Consider the following 13,349-nt stretch of genomic DNA (forward strand, 5'->3'; position numbering starts at 1 on the left):
GGGGAACGGCGAGCCAACGGCGAGGGCCAGTCTCGCGAGATGGGCATCGTCGCCGCTCTAGCTTCCAGACTTCGTGAGCGAGAACTGTGGCATCTCTATCGTGCCTAAAAGGTGCTGATGGGCTTGGAGGGCACGTTGGGCTAGGTGCACGGTTTCCGGTCGCCGCGGTGCATTGTGGTGGAGAAGTCGTTGAGAGTTTGTGCTTCGCGCCTGAGCCCAGCAAAACGAGTCGCCATGGTGAGTAAGAGAGGAGCGCGTGTGCCTTGGTTTCTTTTAGGCTGAGGCGTGAGAGGGCGTCCGGGTACGCTCCCACGAGGGTCAGGCGCTCCATGTGGTGTCCTCCGTCGCCTTTTTCCAGTGCTTTGGGCCTACGGTGGCTATGGCGGGGTAGGAGGAGCAGTTAGTCGCTTGCCTGCCTAGGGAATACTCCCTCCCTCGCGAAAGCGCCTGTAACATCCCGGAAAGGACAGCACTTCTCCATCTCCCCCCCGCAAAGTCGCCCCAACTCCCCAGCCCGGGGACGCTCTTTGCAAAATGGGTTTGGACCATCCGCGGGCGCAGTCCTTCGTACGCGCCTCTTCAGGCTCCCTAACCCCAACGCGCGCACACCCCGTTGCGCTGCGGAGACCCAAAGAAAGGCGGGCCTCAAGGTAGTGCTTGGAAGTAGGGATTCATTATGTGGGCTGCTACTTTTATTTCTTTACTTCGGCTTTTATCCTCTAGTTTTCTGTGATAGGAAGCAAACTCAAGGTGGTTTACAAATAAAGGCATACATTGCAGAGCTACAAGCAATCCGAACAATAAAACAAGATACGCACACCGTGGTAAAAACAGCATCTTAAACATATTGGCGGCAGCAGACTTTTGAAAGTATCTTTTGACTGAGTCGTTTTTAACTGGTGTACTAGAATAAGCCACTTGAAGGCCCTGTCAAAGGCCAGTAGTTGAAACGCGTTGGGTAATCTTCACATTAGTTTCAAGCACGGCTTAAAACTTGCCCCACTTAGTTCTTTGGGGGGTTTGGTCTCCCTCCCTACTTGTACCAAGGCCAAATGTATCCCTTCCTGTTGTAGATGAGTATGCACCTCTAACTGAGGTAAAAAAATAATTGTTTTTGAGTTGTACTGCTTGAAATTACTGGTTGAGGCTTAGAGTGGATCCATACCAAAAGTTCCCTACACATATAAAAAAAAACCATAATTTTTGTTTTGTCTTGCTAAATGAGAACCCTTCTCCCTGACACCTAGCTTATTATACATAACCTGTTTGTCAGAAGTACAGCAAGTTGAGAAAAAGCTCACACTTCTTTCAATCACACTACAATTTCATTCTCACTCTTTACCTGTGTGTCCCCTCTCTGAGTGTGGGGTGTCTTTTCTTTTTTTCTTTCTATTTTGCTGTTGCTTTTCTCAGTGAGGTTAGAACTGCAAACTGCTGCATCTTAATTCTTGCCACCTGGGAAGTAGGAAAAAATGGGAACTACTAACTTTGTAGAAAACAGACTATATTATTTAGACTGAAATATTCATACAATCATGATATTAAGGATTAGCAGGATATTTGAATATCAAGTTAAAACTGTCTAACCTTGAAATGTTGAACTCTTCAGTAGTGTTATCTAGCGTAGCCTCAAATTTCCAATTTTTGCATTGGAAACATTTTCAAAGGTTTTTTTTTGGGGGGGGGGACTCCCAGTTTTCACCCAAACTTTAATTTTTTTCCCCAGACTTCACAACTCCCTGATGCTCCCTCTGAATTAGAAGCCTTCTGTCTGTGGAAGGCAGACACTGAATCTAAGCCAATATATCTTAAGTTCTCATATACCTGCAGTTATGCACATTTTTAATCTGATTTCTCCAGTTGCTAGCAGTTAGTATTTTAGCAAATAGATTCTACATCAGTTCACATTCTGCTTTTGATGATATCCTTCACATATTCCAACACTGCAATTGTTAGATTTAAAATATATATTACAGTTTGGTATCTGTTACCTTTATTTTCCTGCAAGACTACCTCATGGAAATTACCTTTCATTGCATCACTTCATTTTACATTGGATTCCTGTATTTCTGAAATTCTCCGGTATTAACAGAGTATATTGCTGTTGTGCTATATCATCTCAAAAACAAACATTTGTCTTATTAGCTAATGCTGTTCTGCAACACCCTTTTTCCTTTGTCTCTCGTAGTTGTCTAATGACATGCACCTTTTATGTAGCTTCCTAAGAAGTCTGAGGACCCAGATCCTGCCCTACCCACTTCCCTACATGCAAACTCCTTGTCCCTATACTGGAAACCTGTTGGAGGGCGCAATCCTATCAGGATAGGCAGCTGCCTCCGAACTCGGAGGCGACCATCTATCCAACGCAGGGCAGGAGCAGCATGGAGGGGATCTTCCCCTCAATGCTTCAGCCATCCTGCATTTGTGGCTAGACAGCCAATTTCAGGGGTGGGGGGTGGACAACGCATAGGAAGCATCAGTAAGGTGCTTCCACTTGACCTGCCCCCAGGAATGCCCTGTTTTCGGTGCTCTTATGAGTGCGGGGCTGTCTAGCGGCCATAGGATTGTGCCCTAAATTGTTCCCTTTTCCTAAGCTATCTAATATGAACAATATACATATTAGATAGTTTAGGGAAAGATAATGTACACTGCAAATTATTAAATAGGTTTGATGTATTCACATTTGAGTTCACGATCAGATCAACATACTCACATTTTTTAAATACATCCAACGGAATATATCACTGACAATGAGATTGCGTGACTGCGCTTATTTTATTGGCTGTAACATATTTTGAGTATGTCTGATCCTTGCATACTAGTGTTTCAGTATGCAAACAATATTATGCTTCTGGGAACAAAACATTTAAGACTAAGTAATCTAATTTTCCACTTGTTCTGATCACCACACTACTGTGGTGTTTGTTAGCAACAACTTGGTTTGCTTTGCTGTGGTACATTTAAAAGTCCAAATAATGCCTTTGTTTTTATACAGTCTCACACAATTTTGCTTGTTCAACCTACCAAACGACCAGAAGGCAGGACTTATGCTGATTATGAATCTGTGAATGAGTGCATGGAAGGTAAATACCAGTGCTTTACATGGAGATGTTTCAGATTATTTGGCTGTAAATAAGTACTGAAGTCCAGTTCCCTCTTAAATTGGGCAAGTTCAGTAAACTGTTGGGGGGAAATACTAACCCAGTCAAAGTCTTAAGCTCTTGCATTTCTGCCCCCTTCTCTTGGGGGTACTGTAATGAATTACCTTGGCTGTACCACCTGTATTTGAACATGGTGGTAGGATCTATACTAGAGCCCTTTTCCTTTTTGAGGAATCGCTCTGCTGATATTTTTGCAAAATGCAGTGGCTACTCAAGTGGGCACGCTAATGAATAAAGCATAGTATCCACCATTCTTATAATGTGATTGAGTGCCACACACAAATTACATATTATAATTGCATGATAAGTAGGTGGAATTTGAAAAGTCATGTGTGTGTTATGATTTGTGTTTGTAGCATGACCATATGCCAGAAGACTCAGTATAGTGCTACAATTGTGGGAGAAATGGACAGTTATGCAGCAGTTTCAGTTTGCATTTTTGAGGCTGGTAACTTCATGCAACCCTTTGATGCTGTGCAGAAATGAAGGTTTAAAATTAAGTTGCATGGTTATTCACAGTTGCACAGTGAAAAAACCCAAACAAAACATGGAGGAGGAGAAATATGTGGAGATGAAAGAAGGTGGGGAGGTCATAGTGCCATTTTTGGTGTGTGTGTTTTAAAGCCCAGTATATGAGAGCCATGCCGGATCAGACCGAGGGTCCATCTAGTCCAGCATTCTCTTCACCTAGTGGCTAACCAGCTCCCTGTGGGAAACTCACAAGTAGGACATGAGTGCAATAGCATCCTCCCACACATGTTCCCCAGCAACTGGTGTACATAGGCATACCACCTCTGATACTGGAGGTAGTATATAGCCATCATGACTACCTGTGCAGAATGGTTTAAAATAAATTATGTTATTCACAGCTGCATAGCTTTGAAGGTGCACAGTGAAAATAGCCACACACACAAAATCACAGATTACCTGCCCGCAAATTCCATGAAAATCTTACCAATCCCACTGGTAAAAATTATATTATCACTAGACTGGAATACTCATCTTTTTGTAGCACACAGAAACTGCAAGCACAGGACAAGTCATCATAGAAGTAGCTTGGTAAATATTGAGAGAGAAATATTGAGAGAATAATAGTGTCAGTACAGCGACTTGTGTTTGTGTCCTGTGCGTGAGCCAGACAGAGTACAGGATAAAATCCTACTGTAGTTTAACTCAGTGACCCCCTGAGGCTGTTCACAATCATATGTCCCTGGAAATAATGAAGTGGAGGGGTGTTTGCTGCAGTGCCAAACATGGTACAGCCTGGATTAGACATTACTTTCTTTCTCACCATGAGAGCTTACGGCTTTTACTAGATTAACATATAGGTCTATGAATGCACATCATTGTCAAACTGCTAGAGGAATAATTTTAAAAACCATCCTCAAAATGTCTGCAGCCAAAAAACTTTAAAATCCAAGAATCTAAACTCTTATGTTCAATCATGCACTTCCGTTTTTGCTTTATTACTTGTACAGAATTATGAAGACATTTTAATGCCGTGTTATTTGTATATTTATCCACATAAAAGCTGAATCTTATACTTAAGCTAGGGAACAGTACTATGGCCCCTAGACACTGTCTAGAGGGCTACAGGATTTTTCGGTTTCCAGGAACCAAGGTCGGAGCCAGGGCTCCAAATGCGGTTCCCAGAAACCACACTTGCCTCCCCCACCCCCTTGTAGCCAGCATGGTTCTCTCCGCACCAACGATGTCTCCACACTCAGAAATGAAGCACAGAGACAGTGGAGAGGGGAGTAGAGCGCAGAAGCCGCTTTACACAGCTTCCTATGCATCACACTGCCTCCTTCCCTCCCCAAAGCTATGCTGCAAAAAATGCAGGGCGGCCCAAACATGGAGGTGAGGATCGCCTCATGTTTCAGCCGCTCTGCATTGAATACACGGCAGCCTCTGACTTCAGAGGCTGCTGACTATCTCAATAGGATTGCACCCCTAATCTTTTAGAATCAGGTTGCTTCCGATTCTCTGTTCATACCTTTCTTGACATCTGAGTAGTAAGTGGGAAGCTGGAGCCCTATGAGTTTATAATGTAAATGCTGAACAGTGTCCTCTCCTCTCAGGAGTCTGTAAAATGTATGAAGAACACCTGAAGAGAATGAATCCTAACAGCCCTTCAATCACATATGATATTAGCCAGTTATTTGATTTCATTGATGATTTGGCTGACCTCAGCTGTCTTGTGTAAGTATTCTTTAGCTTCTGTAAGCTTATCTCTACTGGCTTACGAATCTATGTTGAAGTTTCCATATGTGCAATGGGGCTTTTAATATTTTTGCTCAACAGCTCTGTATTTCTGTTAGCAGTTATAGGTGATCTGTATTTTGTGTGTGTAAAATATACATCTACCTCAAGTGTTACTTGGAATGTTAGGTGATTTTGAAATGGTCAAAATTTGTCAAATACAACTTCCATTGCATGCAGAATAAACTTTGGAACTTTTGTCCTTAGCTATTGTAGAACCAATGCTTCATCCAGTTGACTGTGAAGCCTAAAATGGAGCTGTCGATCCAGTCCAAAGCTCTGTGGGAGCTTCATTTCACATATGGAGTTCTTGGCACGCAAAGTGCTGCAGGTTTGGAGCAATTACATGTCGGTATTAACTAGCTGTGGCTACATTAATGGTATGCTAGGAGCCCAAAGCCTGAATCTGATTATATTTGGAAGATACAGTATTTTCAAAAAAACATATGGATGGCTCACATGGCTTATGGAGCCAATTTAAAAACCATTTACAGTTAAAATGAATAGGAATATGGCAATGTAAATCATCTATAGATTGGATCCTTCAGAATTCAAGAATATTTCAAAGTCCAGAGTCTCATGACTGTGATTTTTTGATGCCATTAGATTTATTATATTTTTTTCTGACAAATATATATACTAATGTATTAATCTAATGTGTTTTGGAATAAAATTGTATAGTAATATGATTTCAAAATCATATAACCATATAGGGTATTACCAAATATTAAGATACAATATTACATTAAATATTAAATTTAATTTAATCAAAAGATTAAATGAAAAGATTGCTGTCTATGCTGTTTGCGTGGCCAGCAGTTGACAGGAAAACAATGATGGATGGTAGCGGTTATGGTGGCTTAAAGAATATGGACGTGGAAGGAATTTCTGGTATATTAGCTTGGATCCTAACTTTTGTTCCATAACTGGAATGGAGTTCTTGTTCATGGAATGGTGAGGGGGGAATTAGCGAAAAGCAGGGTAGAATAAAAAGCAATTATTTTTTTAAAATTGGATTTCTAACATTTACATTGGATGATTTTATTTTTAAAAATCATAAATAAAATACAATTTTTTCGCTCAGAAAATAACATACGTACAGTTAAATCTCGTCATAAACATGCTAAACCTACAGTTGCAGTCTCATATAAATAAAGGTACCTACTAATCAGATGTGGGCGTTTATTTCAGTTGGATCTCATGAAAATGGCTTTGTCTAGTCTAACCAGGTTTTGCGAGTTCTGGGCTTCCAGTTCCTCTGATTAAAGTCACAGGTGCAAAGACACAGGCTAGATAGGATTGTTGTTACTCTGTGCTTATGTGGTGGTGGAGTCAGGCCAAGCAAGGCAGAGGAGTTAAGACAGAAAGAGAATATAGCTGGGTGGATAAAAGGTCATGGGCGTTTCCTTTTTGTTTACTATTTGTTTTTTGTGGGGGCAAAACTGGGCCAAGGTAGAGTGAAGCAGAAAAGAGCAACATTGGAAAGAAAAAAGACAAAATTGTCCCGTGTACATCTTTCTGTATTCCCATGCTCCTGGTTTTGGAGGGCCCTTGAACCAGACACCCTCCATGGGGCCCCTCCCTTAGTACATCTACCTTCTCGCTGACATTGACACTGGCTGCTATTGCTCCTTACCTTCTTTCTCATCATTGACACTGCTTGCTTGAGAGCCAGTAGGCAGTGGCATGTACTGCTCCTCCTCACCACCACCACTGTTGTCTGGGTCAGAGCAAAAGGCATGTGAATAAGCAGGTTGAAAAGGAGCATGTCCAGTGGGTTCTCTGCTGCAGTGCAGGCCCTGGGCAGGTACCCAACCATATTGGCCCTACCCACTTGTCTTGGGAATAAGCCCATTTGAACTCGTTTCTGAGGAGACATGTATAGGATTGTGCTGTTAAATTCAAATTGTCGTGGGAGTATTTTAAATATATTCCCTCTGGAGGTAAAAAAGGCAAGCATGCAAAGTATATACAGCGAGACAAAGAGATGCAAAGCCTCCTTGTAAGAATGAAACTGTGTACATAATACTCTTTTTTTAGTTGTAAGTTAACATGGCTTAATGGTCAGATTTGCACCATTGTTCAGGAAATATATGAAAAAGTTTCAGTGGGAACCTTAATTTAACTTGTCTTGATTTCAGTCAATCCATCCATCCTGGCAAGAAGCACCCCTGCCATGTTAATCAGGGAGCATCTTAGGATCCAAGCCATAGACCTGGTTCACATGATCACCGTAGCTTAAACAAGCCATGGTGGCTTCTTTAAGCCATGGTGTGTGCCAGATGCCATTAGCCTAGTTAACCGGCACAGCTTTTCATGTAATCCAAACCTAGGCAGCATAGCTTGTTTGAGGGGGAAGCAACCTTCAAATAACCTGGCAAAAGTCCATGAGTTATCTGAGGGTTGTTTCATCCTCAAAGAAGCCATGTCACTCGGGTTAGGTTGACATGACAAGCTGCACCTGGGCGGGTAATTAGGCAAATGGCACCCGCCACATGCTGTGGCTTAAGCCATTGTGGCTTGTTAAAGCCGTGGTGCTGGTGTGGGCCAAGCCATTGTGTAGGAAGGTGTATCCATCTGCTATGAAAGAGAGAAGCTATTTGTGATGAGTCCCCCCAAAACCCACTTCACTTCATACTATTGTCGATGGCTAGAATTACAGATATAGAAAAAAGGAATGTATAAAATATACATAATGTATGTGGATATGAATGTTAACTGGCTTCTAAAGGAAACTTCAGTCATTCTTATTTCTACATAACTTGGGAAAAAATACAGCTAAAATATTTAGAGAAATTACAATAAACACTTTAACAGCAGAATTTTGTAGTTTGGGGAATATGTAAATCTACCAGTAGCGCTCATGGTTGTACTAATTTTCCAGTAATGCACTTCATTGTATGGGAATAGTTTTCTCATCCTGGTTTTTTCTTTTATATCTGACTCCCACTTTTATTTAAAATATTTCTAGCTGTTTTTATTTTTAAAAATATCCAAAGCAGCTTAAACAATAAAATAACATAATATGTTGCTTTAAAATGAATAAAATATTTTTTAAGATTGGTTTACTGCTCTCCTGTTTCAACAATCAATGGAAGCCTCAGACCAGAAAGTTCTTGACACATCAGAATGACAAAAGTGGTGGTGCTTCCCTCACCTGGTGAAAGGAGGGCCTTCTATGGGTGAGGCATCACCACATAAAAGGCATTCTCCATTCTCACCATGTTCCAGATTTCTCCTGGTGTAGGCAGATGGAAGAGAGATTCTGAAGCAAATCTAATGTTTTGAGTAGGTTTATAATGGTGAAGGCATTCTGTTAAGTAACCTAGTCCCAAGCTGTTTACAGTTTTAAAAGTCAAGACCAGCACTTTGATTTGAGCCCAGAAACTAACCGAAAGCCAGTGCAGCAGATATGGGTTGTATATTGGGGGTGTGTAGTCAACATTCTGGCTGCCATGTTCTGATGAACTCACATTTCCAAACAGTCTTGAAGGGCAGCCCCAAGTATAACAACTTACAGTAATCTAACCTGGATGCTACTATTGCTTGAATAACTTTAGCAGGGCTATCTCTGTCTAGGAATTGCTGCTGATTGTACAACAGGCTGAGCTGGTGAAAAGACCGTCATGCTATGGATACTATTTCAGTATCCATCATAAGGGTTGGATTTAACAGCACCCCAAAACTGAAAACCTACACATTAAGGGAGGGTGCAACCCAGTCCAGAGTTGGCATAGATCTCCTTGCTAAGTTCGTTGAACCACTGAATAACAGTACTTTGGTTCATCTTGTCTGGACTGAGCTTCAGTTTTTTAGCCTTCATCCAGCCCATTACTGATTCTAGGTTCCAGTTCAGCACTTCCTCTGCCTCCCCTGACTCTAATGTAAAGGAGAAATAGAGCTGGGTATCACCAGCATACTGACAGCACCTTACTTCAAACCTCCGGATAACCTCATCCAGTGGCTCTATCATGTAGATCTTAAAACAGCATTGGGGGGGGGGGGGAATAGACCCTGTGAAAGACAAGCACACAAATGTGTGGCATTGAACTATAGTTCACACCTTCTGGAACCCATCTACCATGTAGGAGTGGAACCACTGTAAAAGTGTTCCCTATCCCTATGCTAGACAGGCAGTCCAGAAGAATGCCATAGTTGATATCAAAGGTCATGGAGATCTAGAGAACCAGCAAGGTTGCACTTCCATTGTGACTCGCCCTTCAGAGATTGTCCCCCGGGGCAACCAAGGCAGTTTCAGTGGCAAACCTGGGCCTGAATCAGGATTGAAATGGATAATCAGTTTCATCCAATAGCATCATGGCTGCCAGCTATTCAAGTTCTTGACTCAAAAAAGGGGACAATCTGCAGTTGGTCAGTTGTTTTAATCCTCTGGGTCCAGGTCAAGTTTTTAAAGGAGTAGTATTGCAACTGGCTCCTTGAAATCCAGGACCCCCTCTTTTTGCAGTGAAGAACCTCTTGAACTCCAATTATTCCCCCCCGCCCCGAAACTAAGAATGGCAGGAGTCAAGCAAACATGGGGTAGGCTGTACACTTCCAAGCACCTTGTGCACATCAGATTGTTAGATCAGAAGCAGTAGGTAAATTCTGGGTATTCAGATTTTAGTGAGCCACCAGAGGGCATACTTGGAGCATAAAACATTATACATAATGGTTCTGGTGCTGCTCCTTCCATAGCATGCCATCAAGGATAAATTAATCATACAGACACATTGATGGGACACAGCTGACTTCAAAATAGCTAGTAATTCCAAGAACTGATTATTAAGTTGCTGCTTGTATATCTTTCATTGTAACTTGACATGTAGCAGCAATACAAACTTGAGTTTAATTTTTGGCTAAAACTTTACTAGTACTATGTTAAGGGGTAACCACTGCATGCATTATTCAAGAAGCATAAGATCATTGCATTCAGAAGCAGGGGAAGACCATTTTGTTGGCCTTGGGGACTTAGCCCTTACTAATATATATATAATATATATAGACCCACATCAGTCTTGCTCTCTGACTCTAGAAGTTGCTATCCTCCATGTTTAGAATTGTCAAGGGTCCTTTATTTAGCTTGGGACATGGGAGCGCCATAATGGAGATCACTTCCTTTCTGAAATCTGGTGGATTCTAGTAAAAAGACCACATCTCCACTGACATTTTTGACCTGTCAGGGCTAATGCAATATGTGAAGTTAAGATCCTGGAGCAGCACTCTAGTCATACAATTGGCTATCACTGTCATCTGTGGAGGATAAAGGTCAACAGAAAAGCCCCAAGTGGATTGAAACGAATGCCTTTTTCTTGCCATCGGATTCCTGGCACCCAAAGGTCCAGCATCCTACTGTTTGAAAACTTGGGCTCTGCTTCTGTACCAAGATGTTGAGACGTACTGGTTTTGTGAAACGATTTTGGAGAAATGCACGCTAAAAAGACCTGGCAATATTAATTGACCTGTTTTTCTCTCCACTAGTTATCGTGCTGATACTCAGACATACCAGCCCTACAATAAAGACTGGATAAAGGAGAAGATCTATGTCCTTCTCCGCAGACAAGCTCAGCAAGCAAGCAAATAATGAGACAGCATGGTTAACAGGGCTTTAAGGGAGGGTTTAGACAACAAGTCTGTACAGCACTCTGTAGTGAAGGTTTTGTATTGTAGTCCTCCTGTTCATTCTTGTTAGTCTGTATATCAGACTGAGTCTGTTAGAATTTCAAGGGACTTGTTCTGTTCAAATTTTTAAAAATGAAATGCCTTCTGTGAGTATTTAGGTTAATTCTTCTCTTTGCTTAGACAATTTGCTTTTGTTCAACACCCCGAGGATTGCTCACATCTGCTTCACCAGTTGCTCTGTGTACCCCTCTCTGGTTTTCCCCCCCAATGTTATTACTTGGAGGCAGTGAGTCATAGCAGAGAATACAATAAATGCTCTTTAGTTACATGTGTTGAGTGGTGGCTTAATAAGCTATGTAACTTAAATGTAGCTAGCTGCAAAAACAACTTGAAGCTTGACTACTGACTGGCTCGTGCAAGATTTTGAATTGCTGCATCATAACACATCATGACAACATATAAATACAACTGTGGACACATATATATGACCAAATTCCTGGAAATGTGAGTAACAGAGGTTTCCTTGTCTAGTCTAGTAGACACACTTGCAAGATTTTAATCACTGGGTTAGATCCAGACGTCCCCTTCCACAAACAGAAAAGCTCCTTCTGTTTAAGGAAGGTACCAAGATGCAGTGGAGGCTGTTGTAGTGGGAGAGGCGATTTTCACTGATCCCTGCTGCAGCTCCCAGTGCCACCCCTTAGGTTATTCAAGGGGTTCCTCAGCCCTCTGGAGCAGCTTTGCAAGGGGCAGAAGAGAGATTTGGCAAAAATAATTCTCGCCCGCCCTCAGAGGAGTCCAATGAGTGGAGCTCACAGGGAGTTTGGATCCAGCACAGTATATTTAATATACACAGTATATTGGGGGAAATGAAACTGTTCTTAAGCTAGCACATGGAGTTGCAGTATTAGTTGTCCATATTGCTTATGTATGTAATTACTATCCGTTTGATTACTGAAAAATTATAGAATCTCAAAAGAATCTTAAATTTTAAAAACATGAAATCCAATTACAGTGGGGATGCTTCTTTACCCTCTCCCCCCCAAACACCTGGCATTGCTCCCCCCAGCACCAAAACCAGTTCTCACTAGTTCATTATGGTGGTTCTCACCTACTTTGATACCATTGCACACCTCCAAGTACTGATACTTGGATAGTCCATTACTTGACTGAGCACTCTTATTCCCAGGACATCAGGTCCTTTTACTTCCCAAGGGAAGGAGAGGCCAGGTTGTCTAAATATTTTTAAATGCTAAATGTGTTGGGATGACTGCTCATTGGAAAGACAGATACTGAAGCTGAGGCTCACATATTTTGGCCACCTAAGGCGAAGAGAAAACTCCCTGGAAAAGACCCTGATGCTGGGAAAGACTGAAGGCAAAAGGAGAAGGGGACGGCAGAGGATGAGATGGCTAGATAGCATCACCGATGCAATGAATATGGACTTGAGCACACTCTGGGAGAGAGCCCAGGACAAGAAGTCCTGGCGTGCTATGGTCCATGGGGTCACGAAGAGTCGGACACAACTGAACGACCGAACAACAAAATGTGTTGGGATGGTAGAACGTAATCATGCTGATTACTCGGTTGCGACAGCCAGTTAATAGTTAGGGGTAGGGGCCATAGCCTAAAAAGTGAGATATGCCAGTGGGGGTACTGACAGAAAACTACGTACTGTTTTATTTAAAAACATTATTTGTGTTGAGTGCAGCAGCTCCCAATGCCAAAGAGACATTCCCTTTTACAAAAAGACAACTAAACAGTAATATGTCTGTGTAACCTCTGAAGGGCTTAACAGTATAGTTAGGGAAATCCCAAGGTCAACACTTTTATTTCAGATTGGTATGTGAGTAAAAGTGTGCTTATTGCTTATGGTTTAACAACATTGGAATTAAGAATCTCACGTCCGAATATTCTTCAGCCTACACATTGCAACCAGAGCAGAGGTGGGCAATTTGTGGCCTTCCAGCCATAGCCAGGTTAGGCAATGATAAGGGATGATGGGAGTTGTAGGCCAAAACATCTGGAGGGCCACATGTTGCCCACCCCTGAACTAGAGGTAGGGTACTTGTTTCTGACTGAATTTGTGTGAGAAGCCTCAGTCATAATACTTGTATCTTTAATGTAGACTTAAAATAATTAATTGTCACCAATCAGATCTGTAATTCAGGACATAAACAAGTAATTTCTCTCCATAGCATTCCTGGGTCACACAAGGTCCTTGTGGATCTTGCAATGCTCCCATGTGTGGTGTTGGGTTTGATTTCATTTAAGTAAACATTTTGTTAACATCTTGATCATAGTGAC

The 13,349-nt window shown here is 41.9% G+C and overlaps 1 protein-coding gene across 1 annotated transcript; it reads left to right on the plus strand.

The window, feature by feature from the left end:
* Positions 1-169: 169 nt before the first annotated feature.
* ERH (ERH mRNA splicing and mitosis factor) lies at positions 170-11,368 on the plus strand. The gene is made up of 4 exons (XM_084847927.1): positions 170-237; positions 2,996-3,083; positions 5,243-5,363; positions 10,902-11,368. The coding sequence occupies exons 1-4, from the start codon at positions 235-237 to the stop codon at positions 11,002-11,004; spliced, it is 315 nt and encodes a 104-aa protein (XP_084704053.1). The 5' UTR covers positions 170-234; the 3' UTR covers positions 11,005-11,368.
* The last annotated feature ends 1,981 nt before the right edge of the window (positions 11,369-13,349 follow it).

The sequence above is a fragment of the Heloderma suspectum genome, chromosome 1, assembly GCF_057233095.1.
Source record: "Heloderma suspectum isolate Gila_16-S chromosome 1, 16-S_ref, whole genome shotgun sequence".
Lineage (NCBI taxonomy): Eukaryota > Metazoa > Chordata > Lepidosauria > Squamata > Helodermatidae > Heloderma > Heloderma suspectum.